Genomic DNA, 17,740 nt, shown 5'->3' with positions numbered 1-17,740 from the left:
AAAAAGAATTTAAACTGTTACGGCTTCGAGCTTTAGCATTGGTCAAAATAAATGGCACTGATGACCTTTGTTTGAAAGCCATTTGCCGACTGCTTGTTTTTTTTTTTTTATCTGTGATCAATGCCTATTCAAAACTGTTGAAATACGGACCTTCACCTTTCCAAAATGATCTTGGTCCACAAGATCAATTTCGTGTCGAAAATGTTTTGAAATAAAGGTTTCTTTTCATAACTATGGTATATGTTCTGAGTGACATTGAGTTTATTACAATCAACGTGAGTAACCTATTTGCCTGTTACTCATTTGTGCGATATCTGATCAATATTCGTAAGGAACCTTTTCCTAATATAAGGTATATGCTCTTAATGACCTTGAGCTTTCCAAAATAACATTGGTCCGAAATTACCTGTCCCAAAGAATATTCATAATTAATTTCTGAAGAAAGGTTTAGGAGGTATGAGCTCGAACAGACACGACGGTGACTATATGATCCGCCGACGAAAGCTAAATATTACATCATAATACACTGCGTTATATGCCTTTTTAAAGCTTTGCATCTGTAAACTGGTACATCTTAAAACGTAGGTGACCTCTATTGATTTTGAGGTCACATGGTCAAAAGTCAATCCACTCTGGACATAAGAAAATACTGTTCGCTCAATATCTTGAAAACCCTTTGCTTCACAGACATCAAACTTGGTACACTGGTACATCCTAAGTATTGATTTTGAGGTCAAATGGTTTAGGTCAAACTGAACACAGGAAGATACCATTCGTTCAACATATCTTAAGAACCCTTTGCTTGATGGACATCAAACCTGGTAAACTGGTACATCCTAGGGAGTAGATGACATGGTCAAGGGTCAAAAGTTTAACTGGACATAGGAATATACTCGCATGTTGTTCACGAAATATATCTTGAGACCAATTAAATTTATTGTTGTGATATTTCATGTGTAGGTTTGTTGTCAGTAGAAGCGTCGGCCAGGTAAATAACATTGACCATGGATAAGCTCCGCCCACATTCAGTGATCCATGGAGCAACCGTACGGTGGTTTTTTTGGGGGGGGGTCTTTAAGAAGATGTAAACAGGTCCGCTAATAAAGGAGCACAATTCGTGTTCATGGGAATTCCAACAGACTGTTGGAAGACCTGATCACCAAACACTACATAGATATTGTCATCTAGGAACACTATAATCTTTTAATATCAAATTTATACTACTTCTACGTAGAATCAGAGTGGTGTTTGACAAATTTAAGTAATTGTTTTGGTGACTTATCACAAGATATGAATATTTCCGTGAACGTGATGCCCCTCCGCCCCCCCCCCCCCCCCCCTTTCAAAGAAGAGCGGCATGGTGCTTTGCACAGTTGTCCGTTCAATATCTTGAGAACCATTCACTTGATCATAATGACATTTCATATGTGGGTTGGCTATGAGAAGAAGAAGACCCCCTATTGATTTTCAGGTTAATAGGTCAAGGGTCAATCCACTCTGGACATAGAAAGATACTGTCCACTCAGTATTTTGAGAACCGTTTCCTTGATAGACATCATACTTGGTACATTGTAAGGAGTAAATGACCCCGATTGATTTTGGGGTTACATGGTCATAGGTAAAGGGTCAAACTGGACATAGGAATATACTGTCCGCTCAATATCTTGAAAACCTTAGCTTGACAGACATCAAACTTGGTACATTGGTATATCATAAGGCGTAGATGACCCCTAATAATTTAGCGTTCACGTGGTCTAAGGTCAAACTTGACATAGTAATATATTGTCTCCTATATTTTAAGAATCATGTTTGATTGACAGCAGACTTGTTACACTGGTACATCCCAAGGAATATATCACCCCTATTGATTTTTGTCACATAGTCAAAGGTAAATCCAGTCTGGACATGTGAAGTTGTTGTCCGCAAAATATCTTGAATTGTTTTCGCAATTGGCACTGCTATAAATTAAATGATGCATGTCTATATCCCTTTTCAATTTTGTACATATTTCTTGTTATCAAATAAGTTGTTTCTTATTATCTAACAGATACGATGTAGGATAGAAATCACGATTTTGTCTGGGGTGAGATTGTATGGTTCCGGACTGGGACTGATTCCCAGTAAGTTCAAGGTCATACACATTCCTTGTGTTCCACCTGAAGGTCATACACATTCATTGTCTTCCTAAAGGCCATACACATTCCTCCTTGTCTTCCTCAAGGTCATACACATTCCTTGTCTTCTTCCTGAATGCCAAACCGCCGGAGTGGATTAGAGGTAGAGCGTTCGCCCCGTATGCGGGAAGTCGGGGTTCGAATTCCGGCTGCGACAAACCTGCGCCGAGCATAGGCCTAAATTTGTAGTCCTTCACCGATATTGGTGGTGTATCCATGTGAGTGAAAGATTCTCGACAGAGACGTTAAACAATATACAATCAAAAATTCCTGAAGGCTATACACATCCCCTGTCTTCAATGCGACATATCATAATAAATGTATTAAAAATGTTTGTAGATACCAATGAAAATGGATTTACCTTAAAGAGAGTAAAAATTCATTTGATTCTCAGTAATTTCTTTCAACAGATGACATGTGCCCGTGTGACTGTGAATACGCAAAGAAAATAGAGTTTTGGAACAATAAAACTAACCAGCTTCGACAGTACCTAGAACTAAATCAGAAGTTGACCCAAATAAACCGTCATCTAAGCATGGATTTTAAGAATCTGTCATCGGCCTCTAACAAAAGGATCAGTGCTAATGACGAGCGACCATCTGCCGCTGCTGTGGGCTATATTGGTGCTACCGTCTTGGCTTTGGTTATTGGTGGAATAGTTATGTTAGACTTTCCAACCATAACTCGCCAGATCCGCCTACTTTGGAGAGCCACCTGTAGATAAAGTACACTAGAGTCCGACTAGAAGAGCTACACTCCATTGTATATCAACTTGCCATGGTCTATAACCTGTTTTAACCTTTTAACATTGTTATCTATGTGAGAAAACATGAACTTTCAAATCCCCGATCAGTAACGGTAACAAAACGTTTGTCTTCATTACTTTTCAGAGTTTTGCAATGTCAACATGTTCAATATGCCAGTGGTTAATTTATATGAATTACTATTATTGTTAATAATGTATTAAACGAGTATGAATTATTCGTACGTGTGACAAATCATTTTATAACTAGTTATAATTGTAACGGGGACCGTTACATATGTTCCCCAAAGCTCTCCATATTAAAAAGTGGTGTCACAGTAAATCTATAGCAATAAATCATAAATTTTATTTTAACCTTTAGTTAGTACGTTTAATATGGTCAGTTCAGTACCAAGAAATGAAAGAGAGCAATGCACGTGCATTCACGCGCACACGAGTATGATTCCGTATTTTTCTTGATGTCATTCAACAGGCATTTGTATCATATACCCACAGTATGAATTTCATAATGTTTGCATCACATATAAGAAAGTTATACTGATTTTAAAATCGTCCAATCAGAAATCAGAACACGTGCATGCACGTGCTAAGCAGTAATTAGAACCACAGCAATTTGTAAGGAGTACTAAGACACATCTAAAACCTCAACATCAAAAGAATTTAATGAAAAACAAAAATGTTATCGTCCTTTAAATACAAGCATTTGAAAGAAGATACACGCGCATGCCCTGGCATTTTTTATTACACCAAAAAATATATATAGATACACATATGATCTACCTATGCTGTGAATATCAACTCATTCGCTTCATCAATGAGAGAGTTGCATACGTTTAAGCATTATCTAATCAAAAAGAAGCGCACGTACATGCGCGTGCAGATTGGTAATTTTGACCAAGCAACCAGTTAAGGGTCTCAATATCTACCTCTGATATGAATATCAAACCATTTCAATAAACAACAAAAAAGTTAGATTGATTACAAAGTTAGTGTACAAAACATGTGATGCACGTGCACGCGCATGCACGAGCGTGAAGACAAAATGACTATCATTTTGCGCATCTACAAATGATATATTATCATCCTATTAAGGTTTCATAGCGATTCCTTGTGTATTCTGATTTCCAATATTTCGTACAAAAATTGTAATGCACGTGCGTGCGCATACATGCACGTGCAAACAAAATGAATATCGTTCTCCACATCTACAAATGCTACACTATCATCCTGGAAAGTTTCATATCGATCCCTCGTGTAGTTTCTGAGAACACTCCCGGACAAAAAAAATAACGGTGAAAAATAATAATAATAGTCAAGATTATTTGATACATATCAAATAGTCCACAATTAATTAAGATTGGCTAATACGGTTTGTACCGTTTACGAAATAAACCTGGTTCGAACTATCTTGCCTCTTACAATTCCGTGTAACAGGGAACGAGTTAACTTTTCATTCTGCCCAAACCTTAGATTCAACACATTGTGAAAAGTGATTTTCTTAATGACAATCCATTGCCATCGAGCTAATTTATTAACATCGTGCAATCATATACGCAGCCAAACAATCCTTTACCAGTGCAGCAACAGGATGAAGCCAAAAAAAAAAATGGACAGATAGAAGCTATACCGATCGATTGGTTTTTGATTTGTTTTGTCCATGGTGAAGATAACGAACTGTGACCTATCTAATTCCTATAAGCAATACAATATAACATCTCTTCCAACAATGGAATTGTCACCACTGTCGGCGATGGGTTGCTAAACTTTGGCCTGAGTTAGGCGTTTTCTCGGCCACTTAGCGGGGAGCCTCAGCCTCAGCGATTTTTATCGTGCCACCTGTGACTCGGACCCGCGGTTTAATTTAACGGCCTGTTACAACAGCGATGGGTGCTGTGGACCTTTCTATCTTGGATCCCCACGGGACTTGAGTACGAGACTAGGAGGGCAAGGCAGTGAAGCACGGCAACGTTATGGTCACCCCCCCCCCCCTCTTTTAAATGCAGGAGGTACCCATTCAGCCGGTGATGGAGGTTTAATCCCGGGCGAACGCTACTCGCCTTTCTCAAGGTCAACCTGAATAGAATCGTCACCACTGTCGGCGATGGGTTTCCAAATTTTGGCCTGTGCTCGGCCGCTTTGTGGGGAGCGATTTTTATCGTTCCACCACACACGGACCTTTCTAACCGGGATCTCCACGGGACCGGAGCTCGAGACAAGGACGGCATACCAGCCAGGCAGTGAAGCACGACAACGCTGGTCCCCCCCCCCTCCCCTGAAGGCAGGAGGTACCTATTCAGCCGGCGATAGTCGTCTAATCCCTGACGAAAGCTACCATCCCTTCTCAAGGTCAATATGGTGAGTCGCTGCATTTATTTGATATTCCTTAATATTTACTTAGTTCAAATTCTACCGGCTGTCGTAAAGCACTCGCACAACATATCCCATAGGGCTATACCATACTCAGACTTCGTTTCTATGTATCTTCTGGCTGCCGCCATATGTAAATTCATATCCTGGTCATGTCCTACACCACCTAGTAATATACCTAGCATTGCCGGTGCTCTATTATTATGTATCCCAATGGCAAACCTATGGCACAATTTTGATTGTATCTATTTGGCCAAAATGCCATTCATGATTCAAGGTACTTGATTAACGTCGGTTTCATGACCTTTCATAGGCATGGCTAGCGAGTCGGTCAAGCAAAGGGCACCAGATACATGTAGTCAGATCATGCTACAAATTCCAAGGCTTGCTTACTCATAATTCGTCCCATTCTGTAATCAGTTCTTTATGTCGGGTTACTTGTATTTATTCATATACATGTCATACACAGATGAACCTGGATAACGTTCAGGTATACCTGATTGTGCCATGTCGGCACTGCATAGACCAGAGGCTCGGACCTCAACCTACCACGAGGTTCAATTTGCAATGTGGCCAACCACTACATTATCTCGCTAGGTTTACTTGCTAGGCAATATTGGGCCCAAGTTTCAGGGTAGGCATTGCTATTCACGGCCACAGTTTTTACTACGCACGATCACAATTTTAGGTACCAAGGACCTCACCGGTCAATTTATGCAGAGTTATTAACTTCATAGTACTTATCTATTATTAACATCCCTATGCAATTACGTGGTATTCTTGCTATTTCAGCAAATTGCCTCTTTTTATTTTATGTAGTTTTCAGATGATTCCGACAACGTACGTGACGTGGAGCGCTATATGCTATTTCGTACTCACGTTTCAGGTTTGTGCTAGAACCAGCATCACAGCGTACGAGTCGCAGTATATTCTCACCTTGTCGTTCTTTGGATATTTAGCACTTTCCATAGTACAGAGACCCTAGTTCCATATCATTTGTTGCATTTAATTGCAGTTTTTGTTTCCGATAATTGTCCACAATCTCAATTTAAGTTCGGACTTGCAGATTGTTGATCGGTTCGTTGTTGTTTATTCTCAATGTCAAGCCTAACCAAAAGTTATTGTTTGGTTAACTTTAAATCCATCACACTCCATTCCATTTTTATGTAAATAATTGACTGGTTTCGTCTCAGATGTATTCGGCGTTGAATTTTTCTTTCCATAATTCATTCAATAGGCATTTATTGGAGTTTGTGTGGTTCCAGCAGTCGAGAAACCACGTCAGGAAGTGTTTTGTTATCCAACTTTTTCCGAGGAGGCGTGGCTTTGAGGGTAGAGGCTTAGGGGTGTTAATGGGCTGGGTAATTTTCGTATTTTGGCTCGAGTAATCGGTCTTAATATTAATTCTTAGCTGAGTTTGGGTTAATTCTCACTGGCTCTGGAACGTTTGGATTAGTTTGAGGAATTTCCGGTCGAAAAAGTTTGATCCATCACAGTTTAGGAATCGTCGAAAATGGTATTTAGCAATGTGCCATTCTGCTATCATTACCTTAATTTTTACGGAAGTATTTGGGACTTGTAGTTAGATCTTTTTTGACGGAATTCAGACTTCAAAATTATTCTAGAATTTTCTGCTGAAACTCTTCAGAATCAATCGGAATCCTTTAGAGGTATACCAGTTTCAGTTTTGGGACGTAATTTTCCTCCAGTAGGACTAGGAGATGGTTTGCTAAATTGGTGTTAGGAAATTTTGTCCAATTTTTGCTTTCCATCATAGGAGTTATTCAGAGCTGACAAGTCTTATAGTCCGCGCCTGAACTGCGACCACTTTGTTGTTAATCTTACGTGAATCACCTTTGAGATTACACATTTTGAAATGGTCATTTCAGAATTCAGTCTAATTTTGGTCAGGAATCCTGAAGTTTTAGCTATTCCCTTGAAAATTCCAGGAAATTCAAATAATTTACACTTTCATAATCACTATCGAAATGTGTTAATTTAGTGATACGAGTGACCTCTTGGTTAAGTCACCATTGCTTGAGAGTACGCAAGGGGGTTCGAAGGGGGTAGCATAGAGATAAACACTCTCCCATTGTGCCTCCAGGGGGCCTGGGTGACAGACAAGAGTGCACGTCGACCACCCCGCAGAATTGATATGACCTTGTTGTTAATTTATTACCTTCGAGGTTACACTTTTTGCAATGATCAACTTCAGAATTCAATCTAATTACTGGTCGGAAATCCTGAAAGTTTTAAATATTCCCACGAAAATTACAGGAAATGCAGGTAATCTTCAAGTTGAGAGCGATTACCGAAATGTGTCAATTTGGTGATAACTTGGTCTTAGTAACAATTGCTTGAGAGTGCACAGGGGGTTCGGAGAGGGGAGCGTAGAGATAAATGCTCTCCCCTCGTGCCTGCGGGCCCTGGGCGACAACGAGGGTGCACGTCGCCCACCCCACTGTTTAAGTGCCTCCAATTTCAAGTATGCATGAAGGAAAAAGGAAAAACAAACATACAAATATCAATTTTTGTGGGGGACATTGTTCCGATGTCTGTGGCGGACTGGGGAGTGCGTTGGGGTAGTTGATCACTAATTCTGCGCCAAAACCGGCTCTCCTCCCACCTACTACTAAAGCAGGGGGCAGGTATTTCACGTGTACCCTCCAGACGACCATTAAACTAGGTCAAGGGTCAGTGGATATTCATAGAAAATATTAATTTCTTGCATAAGTTGCTAAAGTTTAATTCGTGGGGCTCTCAGCTAGTTCATAGCTGGGGCCACATCCACCTCCTACTAAGGGAGGGGATGCTACAGGCTGGTGCATGTTGCGACAACTGTAGGAGGGTCTACAAGCTTGCTCCGCACTTGCTAATTAAACCAGGTAGCACGCAGGAGACCGGTGAGATGCGCAGAGATCTCTACCTCCCTTAGAACGTGGGGACTCGTTCAGGTTCGGGCACCTATGTCCACATAGGGCCCCCTGTGTTGCCCCTACTTTGGTAGTCAAACTGGCACACTGGCCGCCTCCCCAGTTCCCCACAAAAAGTTTGCATGCGACCCTTTCCACCATATATGTAAATTTGCATCCTGTTTCTGATCCAATTAATAAATATTAAACTTGTATCACTCTTGTCATTGCAGCTGCCTATGAGGGATTACAGGACAACCAGTTAAGCTTCGACACACCTACTGGTCTATTCAGATATTAGGTTAAGGTCACTATTCAATTCGGGCAGTAGGTCAGATGTCTTGCGGCTGGTTGTGCTGTATATTAAGTCAACAGGGATGCTTACTCCTCCTAGGCACCTGATCCCACCTCTGGTGTGTCCAGGGGTCCGTGTTTGCCCAACTATCTATTTTGTATTGCTTGTAGGAGTTATGAGATTGATCACTGTTCGTTATCTTCACCTTGCATTAAGCAATATGTCAGACACATCTAATGATTGTCCATCTGAATAAAAAACCCACTCATGATACATAATATGTATGTTATTAAGTAAGAATTTTATTATGGCTTTGGCCTGGGTGGTTTTTTTTTTAATGCACGTCTGCAACCGAATGAAATCTTTGTTTGTAAAAGAAAAAGTTTAATAATATCGAAAATGAAAGCGCGATAGTCGAACATACAGAATTTAGAATTTTATATTTCGCATTGAAAAAACGTTTTAGCGACACTTTCATGATTTAAGAAAATTGCCGCCGCCGACAGCTTATATTGCTTTAAATATATACACTTGAAAATCAATTCATTACAATATATTGTTCATTATTTAGATTGTAATGATTAGGGTTCACCGGGTTTTGTCCTCATGGAACACACAATACAAGCATATACTTTATCTTTTAGCTTACAAATGAGTTTTAATTTAGATATCTAAATACTACATCGTTCATCTATCAACTACCAACATTCACTCTTATAGCAGGGTTGATGCGAATATTCCATTACCATATATATCATGGAGTAACTTCTCCTAAATGAGTTCGACAGCTTTGTAATATAAACGACAGATCGATGAAGCTGGAATTGTTTTGATAGGAAACATGCATGTCATAAAACTACAGGTACTGCAGCATGTAAATAATGAACAATACATTGTAATGAATCGATTTTCAAGTGTATATATTTAAAGCAATAGAAGCTGCTTTAACGTCCCATCCGACGGATATAAAAGTTAAAATACAACAACCGTTAATAATACCGATCATTTCGTTATATACATATATATACAGTTGTATTATAAAAGTATTCAAATTTTTCTGTAAAAGTCGTATTCTTGTAAACATTGTATAATATAATGATTAATACTTGTTAAAAGTTCTTGCATTGATTGCACATTACCAAAACCTCTATTCCGTATGGGCGTAAAATCAATGCATTCTAAAACAAAATGTGATACATAGTTAATGGCCAGTTACAAGACATACATTCAGGCTGAAGTTTTCTGTTTAGTAGGTACATGTAAGAATGAGTCAATTTTTAATGCCCGATGCGTATTCTTGAAATAATGACTTCGTCCTGGTGTTTCATTACACGGTTTGTTTACTTTGTTTTGAATAAAATAAATCTTGTATGATATTTGGAAAACAATTAGCATAACCAATTAGACACTGTATAAGGATTGATACTTTATTGCATGTGCCTAGCTGTGTATGTGGTAAAGTGCTGAAACAGATACAAATAATACATGAATATGACATATAGAAAATAGCAAACACACATGATACATGCATATATAATCGATACAGGAAATTACTTGTAATGATATGACATGACAAAATGCCAAACATATGACCCAGTTTCAAAACTGTAACCTGCCAGATATTAACATGTCGTTCTAAATAGGACAATAAACCCCAGATATAGAAATGTAGAATTTACACTTTTACTTTAGAGTTATATATTAAAGTAAGTGAGTAAACCAAAATAATAAAGTTATACAAAATAAAGTAAACCATGTTTTATTTTATAAAATGTTTAACACGAGAAAAAATGGCGACCTGCAGCACTGTACAACCTGGATTGTAAAATACTTGAGTGCATGAAATATTAGGTTGCACCACTCTATTAATTTTGCCTATATGTTCTTACCAAAATTACTCACCTTTGACCTGACCCTGCTTCCTTAAAGTACACTTTTCAGAAGTTGTACTTTCACATCATGTAGTACAGTTCTTAATGAGCATTTTCATATCAAAAAATACATACCCATCCAGCAAGGCGTGAGAGTTTGTTTACATCGAAGTCAAGCACGTGCAAAATCAGCTGGTCAAAAGCCAAATCACCCACCTCTACAACAAAAATTCAAAAAAATATTTAAATCCTTCTTTCATGGTTTTTACTCACAAAATTTCAAACACAATACTTGAATTTACATCTCACAAAAAATTGGAGAGCCTACCTCATAAGGAAAGTCCCATAAAACATGCAAAGTTCCAGGAATTATTTTCTTTCGGCCATGATTCGACGTGAACCTCCACATAAAAAGAGTGATGCAACCATTACTTATGAACATGGGCTTACCTGGTATGATAAATACCACATAGAACATCTAATACACGTAAATACATTATAATACTAACAATATGAGGGGACAGAGATGGAATATTAGAAAATATGGTCTACTTGCATTTGTAGCATGCAATGGGGCACCGTGCTGTAAACATGACTTAGTGAAATTGAAGAGCTGCGCAAAGGAGCGAGAACTATGAATAATCAAAAGGAAAATTACAAGGACAAAGAAAGATAACTCCTGGTTCCACCACACTCCCCATTTGGGATCTATGAGATGCCACTCAGTACCACAATGTAGGATAAAATAACGACAAATGGTGAAAAACGGATAAATCGTACATGACGGCTACCACTTGGTATATTTAAAAAATTAATATATAAGTCAGAAAAATACACATCATAGTCCATTGATTACTTAAAGTCCAAAAATACACATCAAGTCTGATAATCACTTAAAGTCCAAATGTTTCTTGTTCTGCGTTTCCACTTGCGTTTGTTCTGTAGAATAGCAAGATACTGTTTACGCTACTGATTAAAAAAACGTCTGCTAGTATTTATAAAACGTTTCCACTGTGCTCGAAAAAACATCTGTTTGACTAGGTGAATCGGACACAACAGGCAGGAAGTCAACTTTCCCAGTGAGAATCATGGTTAGGGTAAGAAACATCAGCTCACCTAGATCTGAAGATATTGGTGAGATAGGACAAAAGTTTATGACGGCACAAACTTCACATAAGAACGTTGCTAGTGTCTTGTGTATTACAGGTTTTCCACAGGATTCTAAAAGCATTGAGTCGAGGATTTTTCTTGTCATTCCAATAACTCACTCCAAGACTCCACCCATAATAGAGGAGTGTGGGCATTGAAAATCCAGGTGATACAAGATTTGTCTTGGAACTGTTGAACTGTTCACCTTCATCTCCTCAGCAACTCCAATAATTGGTGCCGCGGTCAGATCGTATCATTTTCACGGTATCACTAGGTCAGAGAAATCTACGCAATACATTTATAAATGAGGTGTCATTTTGCTTCATAGGATTACAAAACAGGTCAACTAACAAAGGAGCACAATTTGTGCCCATGGGGGATTCTAACAGACTGTTGGAAGACCTGATCACCAAAGACTACGAAGATATTGTCGATGAGGACCTCCAGTATATTTTTTATTTCAACTTCAGAGTACTTGTTCGTGGAATCAGAGTAGCGTTTAGCAAGTTTTGGGTGACTGATTACTAGATAGGAATATTTGCGTTTTTCATTTTTGTTGAAGAGACAACTGTCTATGATGTCAAAAAATCTAGTCTTTGATTTATAGTGAGGAATGATCGTTTGAGGTGTTGAAGTTTTGCGATTCCAAGTTTACTAAAAGTAAGTTGTATGTATCAAATAATGAAAATGACAATGCATCAAGCTCCCGTCTTTGGGTTTTGTAACTTGTGAAAAATAAAACGCACGGCGCATGAGTACGCATTTGGAGCCAAAATGTTTTTTTTAAATTACTTTTGTTCAGTTGTGCGTATTGCAACAATGGCCTTTTCAAAGGTTATTTTTTAAAATGTGCAAGAGGGCGACTTGAATACCAACAAGCACCATAAAACACATAAACCTTTACAAAATGCGCTTAAAAGATTCTTCACCAATTTTCTTTAAAAATGCAGATTTAAAGAAAGTTCTTCTTTTAAGATATACGACTGTCGACTGGGTTTGAGAAATACACTGTAAAAGTATGGTTATTATTATATATAGTCGTGATAGTAAGACCCAGTTATACGAATAAGGAGAATAATTCGCGATTGGGGACTAATATATTTTACTATTGCCCCCACCCAGTCAACTACATAAGCTGCATGTGTAGGTGAAGTACCACGACTCGATCTTTAGATGGCACTCAAATAGCATTGAGGAATCACCGTATTAAAGGTCATATCCGAAAGTCCCGTGAGTTTTGCATTTAGTGCCGGACAACATAACGAAGAAACAGTCACTACCTGTAAAATATCTTGGGTTTCATATCGGGATCGAAAATCGAACCCGGGACATTCCAGTTGTTATAGCCAGTGAAGTGACTAGACGAGCTCGCTCCAATCATTACACATCTGAATCACCTGAAAAATGATGAGGATTACCCATAGTGCTCTGGAAAAAAATTGCAGTTGCTGCGGTATATGTTATTGAAAACCCTGTAGATAAAATGAATTGTTTGGAAAATGTTTTCAAATTCTCAAACCTTTGTATGTTTTGTTATTGTTGATAATTGTTTGATTTGAAAGAAAACATATCGCAGCTAATATGATGTCACAATGCATTGTTAACATCGACTGTGTTATATTTCCAGCGTTGCAAGATGTTAAGGGTCTTCCCTCATCTCAAAGGTCACACTGTAAAACATATTATAGACACTAATAGTCTATTTACATGTTTTTTGCACTGCTGATAATTTAGTTTGGACATTTATCAATCTTGTTTTTCTTGTGTTTGACGTCTTTCCTTTTTCCAGGTAGGCTATTCATATTCTGCTATATCTTCACTACTCTGACAATGCCGTTAAAGCTGACATGAATTAATAAATATAGTATAATTCTATATGTCCGCCATATTTCTTTGCTAATCCGCCATATTAGTTGGAATTTCTATTGTTATTTGTATCGGGGTTCGCATGGTATATAAGGGGACGAGCTTTGCTACGCTTCACTTCACATCAGTGTCTTCGATTTACCTGTGCGGGTAGCTTCGACGGGTAACACGTACATCTCCGATACTAATTTATAGGACATCAAGAAGAAATGAAATCACGTTTTGGAACACCATGCAGTGCTCAAAATTATAATAAACATATCGTACAGTAGTAAATCATTCTAAATATATATATTTGGATAAATATATATATAGAATGCCTTTTCTTTACGTGAACGTGCGTACATTTGCAGTAAATATGTCAAAACTATACAAAAATGCGGAGAAATATTTCATCTTTTATCTATTGATAAAATGGAATAAGCAAAGAGTATACAATCTATACCATTCACAATTACTTAGTAAAAGGCAAAGACATAAATACTACTGTACTTATAAAAATGGCATGTATGCTCGTCATGAAAACGCATCGAATGCGGACGACTATTTACCTGGGCCTACTCGTAATATCTGTAAAGGACCGCAGATGTACGTGTACACTTGTCGAAAATACTCTAAGTAGTAGTACAACTCCCTTTATTTGCATAATCCATGAAACAAAACGATAAACTCCATTTGCATTCCAACAGTAAACAACATTGTCCATTGTACAGACTGCGACACACTTAGCCCGTGCCGATCAGCTATCTTCAATCAGGGGAAGTATCAGAGTATAATATTTACCCTGTATTGTGCATGAATCCTTATAACATATGATTTACTGGTCAGAGTATCCAGATTTATAAATCAGGAAATCATTTAGGTACATAAATTTGCATATACAACACTGTACGAGTGTATGGGATGAGAGAGAGAGAGAGAGAGCAACGAGAGAGAGAGAGAGAGAACCGATGATCTTGTAATAATTGTGCTCTTATTAAGACAAATGATATCGTTAATTCAATAAAAAGGGAACAGTACTAGTAACTCAACATTGCTCTCATTAATTGATAATACAGATTTATTTGATTCATTTAAAGCACGCATTAATTAAAAATTAAACATATTTTTAAATAATGTTATTTTCAATTACTTCATTTTATGCTCATTTGGCGCTCAATAGATCTTATATATCTATGCCATTTTGCGTTATTACATTCTGCGTCTAACTCGACGCAAATTGTACTAATGCAAAATGTAATAATCGAGTTTATCATATTATGCGTCGTTATCAAACATCAAGGGGAGAGGACAAGAGTGTCTGTCACCCACCTTTAATAACAATATTCATTTTTTGTTAGTTTGTAATGCAAATAAAAGATACATTGAGTGACAACCCCTCCCCCACTTACCCCAGCTTGAAAGTAGTAGAAGACACACACCACCACCAATTAAGAAAATGAAGATATGAGGCACTCATAGTAGAGGACTCTAACCACCCCATCCGACCCCCAACGATTGAAGAAAATGAAGTGTAGAGGGAAATTATTGAGGTAGTCAAAGTAAAAGACTCTTTAACCCTTCACCCCACATTAGGACTTTGAACATCGGACAAAACATCTTGGTTTGTTTGGGTGTTTTGTTTTATTTTATTGCTGTTTTCGTTCATCTTTTTTAATTATTATTTTGAATGGCAAGAAATTTTGAAGAATCCAATTTTCCATTTTTTCCCCTGTTGTACTCCCCCCCCCCCCCCCCCCCCCCCCCCCCATGAAAAATGACGATACATGTCTGGTTATTACATGTACATTTTGTTTTGCAACACATGCATGTATACTAATTGTATGGTGCATGTAGAATTGCACCCTTTACCAACTTTTCCTTCATTTACACAGTGTAAGGAATGGTAAACCAAAATCACAAAACAAAATGCATAAAGACCAAGATATTTTCAATCGTAGGAACTTCATTCATGAATACATAAATACATGTATTCAGAAAAATCGCATGCATGCATTGCAGGACTATAGCATTTGTGTGTTTTAACGTTTCTGTAACATGCCATAATGATTACTTTGAGGCTTGAGTGTAAATTATTCATAAATATTTTCATTTCGTAGATCTGGCGCAATGGCCATACCGCTGTACGTAGAAATTTCAAATTCAAATGTATTCGATAAGATGTTAGTATGCATAAATCAGTAAAATTCGTGTTGAGCTTTTATTTGATATGATACAATGTCAATATACTGTAATGCATTAGTAGGATATGCAGAAGGCAAGAGTATAAACATTTTCTTTTTTCATTATCAGTATCAATATCTATATGATCACGAAAAAACATTATATAATTTATATCCGGATTCATTTATACCGATTTAGATATCAATAAAAACAAAGCTGCATAGTTTGGGAGCGGGGTTTTTAATGAGTCTGATGAAATTAAAAGAAGGAACCCAACATTTGCATTCAAACTAAATATACTTCAACATGAATTCATCTCTGCTCTGACTGAAAGCATGATTCTACATTCGGGAAAGAATCTTGCATACAAAATAATTAATAGGGGAACACATAAATTCGAGCTCCTTTGGAATTTAATGAAATGTAGATATGCACCTTTCTTTCAACACGAATTGATATGTTGTTTCAGGCACGAAAACAGGGGGTTGGGGTGGGCAGGAAGGCTGGTCTGCTTTCCCCACTTTTTTTGAGAATTTACTTTCCCCCCGTTATTCTAACATACAAAGTCAGTATTTTCTACATGCACAGTTCAAACTAATATTTTTTTTAAATTTGTAATGAATTCAATTTTAAGCATCAACTCCTGTAAGTTTCCAATAAATTGTCAATCACAAATTTTTAAATAGCTGGAAATTTTTAATGCTTGAAAGCTTATATTTATATAAGTGATCAATTTTCTTTCCTTCTGTGAAATGATATATTATAAATCGAAGTAGGACGGTCTCTCTCTCCCTCTTCCTCTCAATGAATATGGACATACAGAGACCGTAAATAATTATGTGGTTCCAAAAGAGACAACAAAACTATATTTTCGTTTATAAATTTCCTTTCATATGTGTCTTTGTGTAATGAACTGTTTATTATGGATGCAAATGTAATACACACATTTGCACACAGATGTATATTTTCGATCATTATTCCCTTATTTGTATATCCAAGTTTGTATATGATCATCGAGAAATTTTGAATTGTGCACGCAATATATCCAACCAGATATTAGATTCCCCATTTCTATAAACTGCAAAACCTCGACCAGACAAGCGTTCAATACAGGAAAAATTTTCGACTCTGACATCTCCCCTGATTGAAGACACACTGTTTGGCACGGGTGAAGTGTGTCGCAGTCTGTATAATGGAATGAAAACGTGTTGTAAAGTTCTAACGAGATACAAATGGAGTTTATCATTTTGTTTCGTGGATTTATCAGAATAAAGAGAATCTAATATTTTCGGTAAGTGCACATCTCCGATTCCTGTTGAATAGACGCCCGTATTTGATACTTTTTTTGGCGATTATACCTTGTGCATTGCATATTATGCACATGGCATGCACCTTTATTTTGCAAGAATTGATATAAATAATATATTTTATGCTCTTTGCCTATTCCATTCTATCAGTATGTAATTGGCAAATGATTTATCCGCATTTATTTTATTAGAAAATGCAAATACTTTTCTTTTTTTTTTTTTGCATTTTTGTCTAACTTATCTAAACTTCCAGAATGTTGCATTAGTATACAATCAATATTTTGTAATTTTGAGCAAAGCATAATGTTTTAAAATGTTATTTTATTTGTTTCTCATTCCCTATATATTACTATCGGAGATGTGCACTGGTCGAGTCCACCTAGAAAAATCACTCAGGTGTGACAATCACATTTGGGGTATATACGGGTAGAGTAAATTAGGCTACCTGAAAGAAATATGGCGGATAAGATGAGAAAGGTGTACGTATTTATTAATTCATGTCAGCTTTAAAGTGTTTTAACTACTTCTTTCTGCCACAGTCATAGGTAATAGACACCGCCATACGTCATAGGTAATAGACACCGCCATACGTCATAGGTAATAGACACCGCCATACGTCATAGGTAATAGACACCGCCATACGTCAGTAATAGACACCGCCATACGTCAGTAATAGACACCGCCATACGTCAGTGGTTGTTTGTTATGTTGGTGCATATTTTTGACGTAATGAAATCGTAACGATTATGTTTGTTGTCTGTGAATCAATACTATCACTATAAATTGTCGACTGTACTTAAATATGAAAAGAGCTCTTTTGGTCGCATGAAATGTAGTGGCAGTATTTCAGTGCTTGCAAAATGACATGACAAT

At 37.4% G+C, this 17,740-nt stretch overlaps 1 protein-coding gene and 1 long non-coding RNA gene across 2 annotated transcripts in view; one reads left to right on the top strand and one right to left on the bottom strand.

The window, feature by feature from the left end:
* LOC125657672 (uncharacterized) overlaps nucleotides 1–3,157 on the top strand; it is a 16,544-nt gene extending 13,387 nt beyond the window's left edge. The window contains exon 5 of the mRNA XM_056150021.1: nucleotides 2,585–3,157. Within this exon, the coding sequence (XP_056005996.1) occupies nucleotides 2,585–2,898 (314 nt within the window). The 3' untranslated portion in view covers nucleotides 2,899–3,157. The remainder of the gene's footprint in view (nucleotides 1–2,584) is intronic.
* A 6,738-nt stretch (nucleotides 3,158–9,895) lies between these two features.
* LOC125657675 (uncharacterized) lies at nucleotides 9,896–13,250 on the bottom strand. Its single transcript, XR_007363422.2, has 4 exons — nucleotides 12,812–13,250; nucleotides 10,711–10,783; nucleotides 10,518–10,600; nucleotides 9,896–9,974 (listed from the first exon to the last, which is right to left on the bottom strand). It is a non-coding gene; the product is annotated as an uncharacterized LOC125657675 (long non-coding RNA).
* Between the last annotated feature and the right edge of the window lie 4,490 nt (nucleotides 13,251–17,740).

Source organism: Ostrea edulis, chromosome 9 (assembly GCF_947568905.1).
Source record: "Ostrea edulis chromosome 9, xbOstEdul1.1, whole genome shotgun sequence".
NCBI classification, from domain to species: Eukaryota; Metazoa; Mollusca; class Bivalvia; order Ostreida; family Ostreidae; genus Ostrea; species Ostrea edulis.
This window is presented reverse-complemented; position numbering and strand designations above follow the sequence as displayed.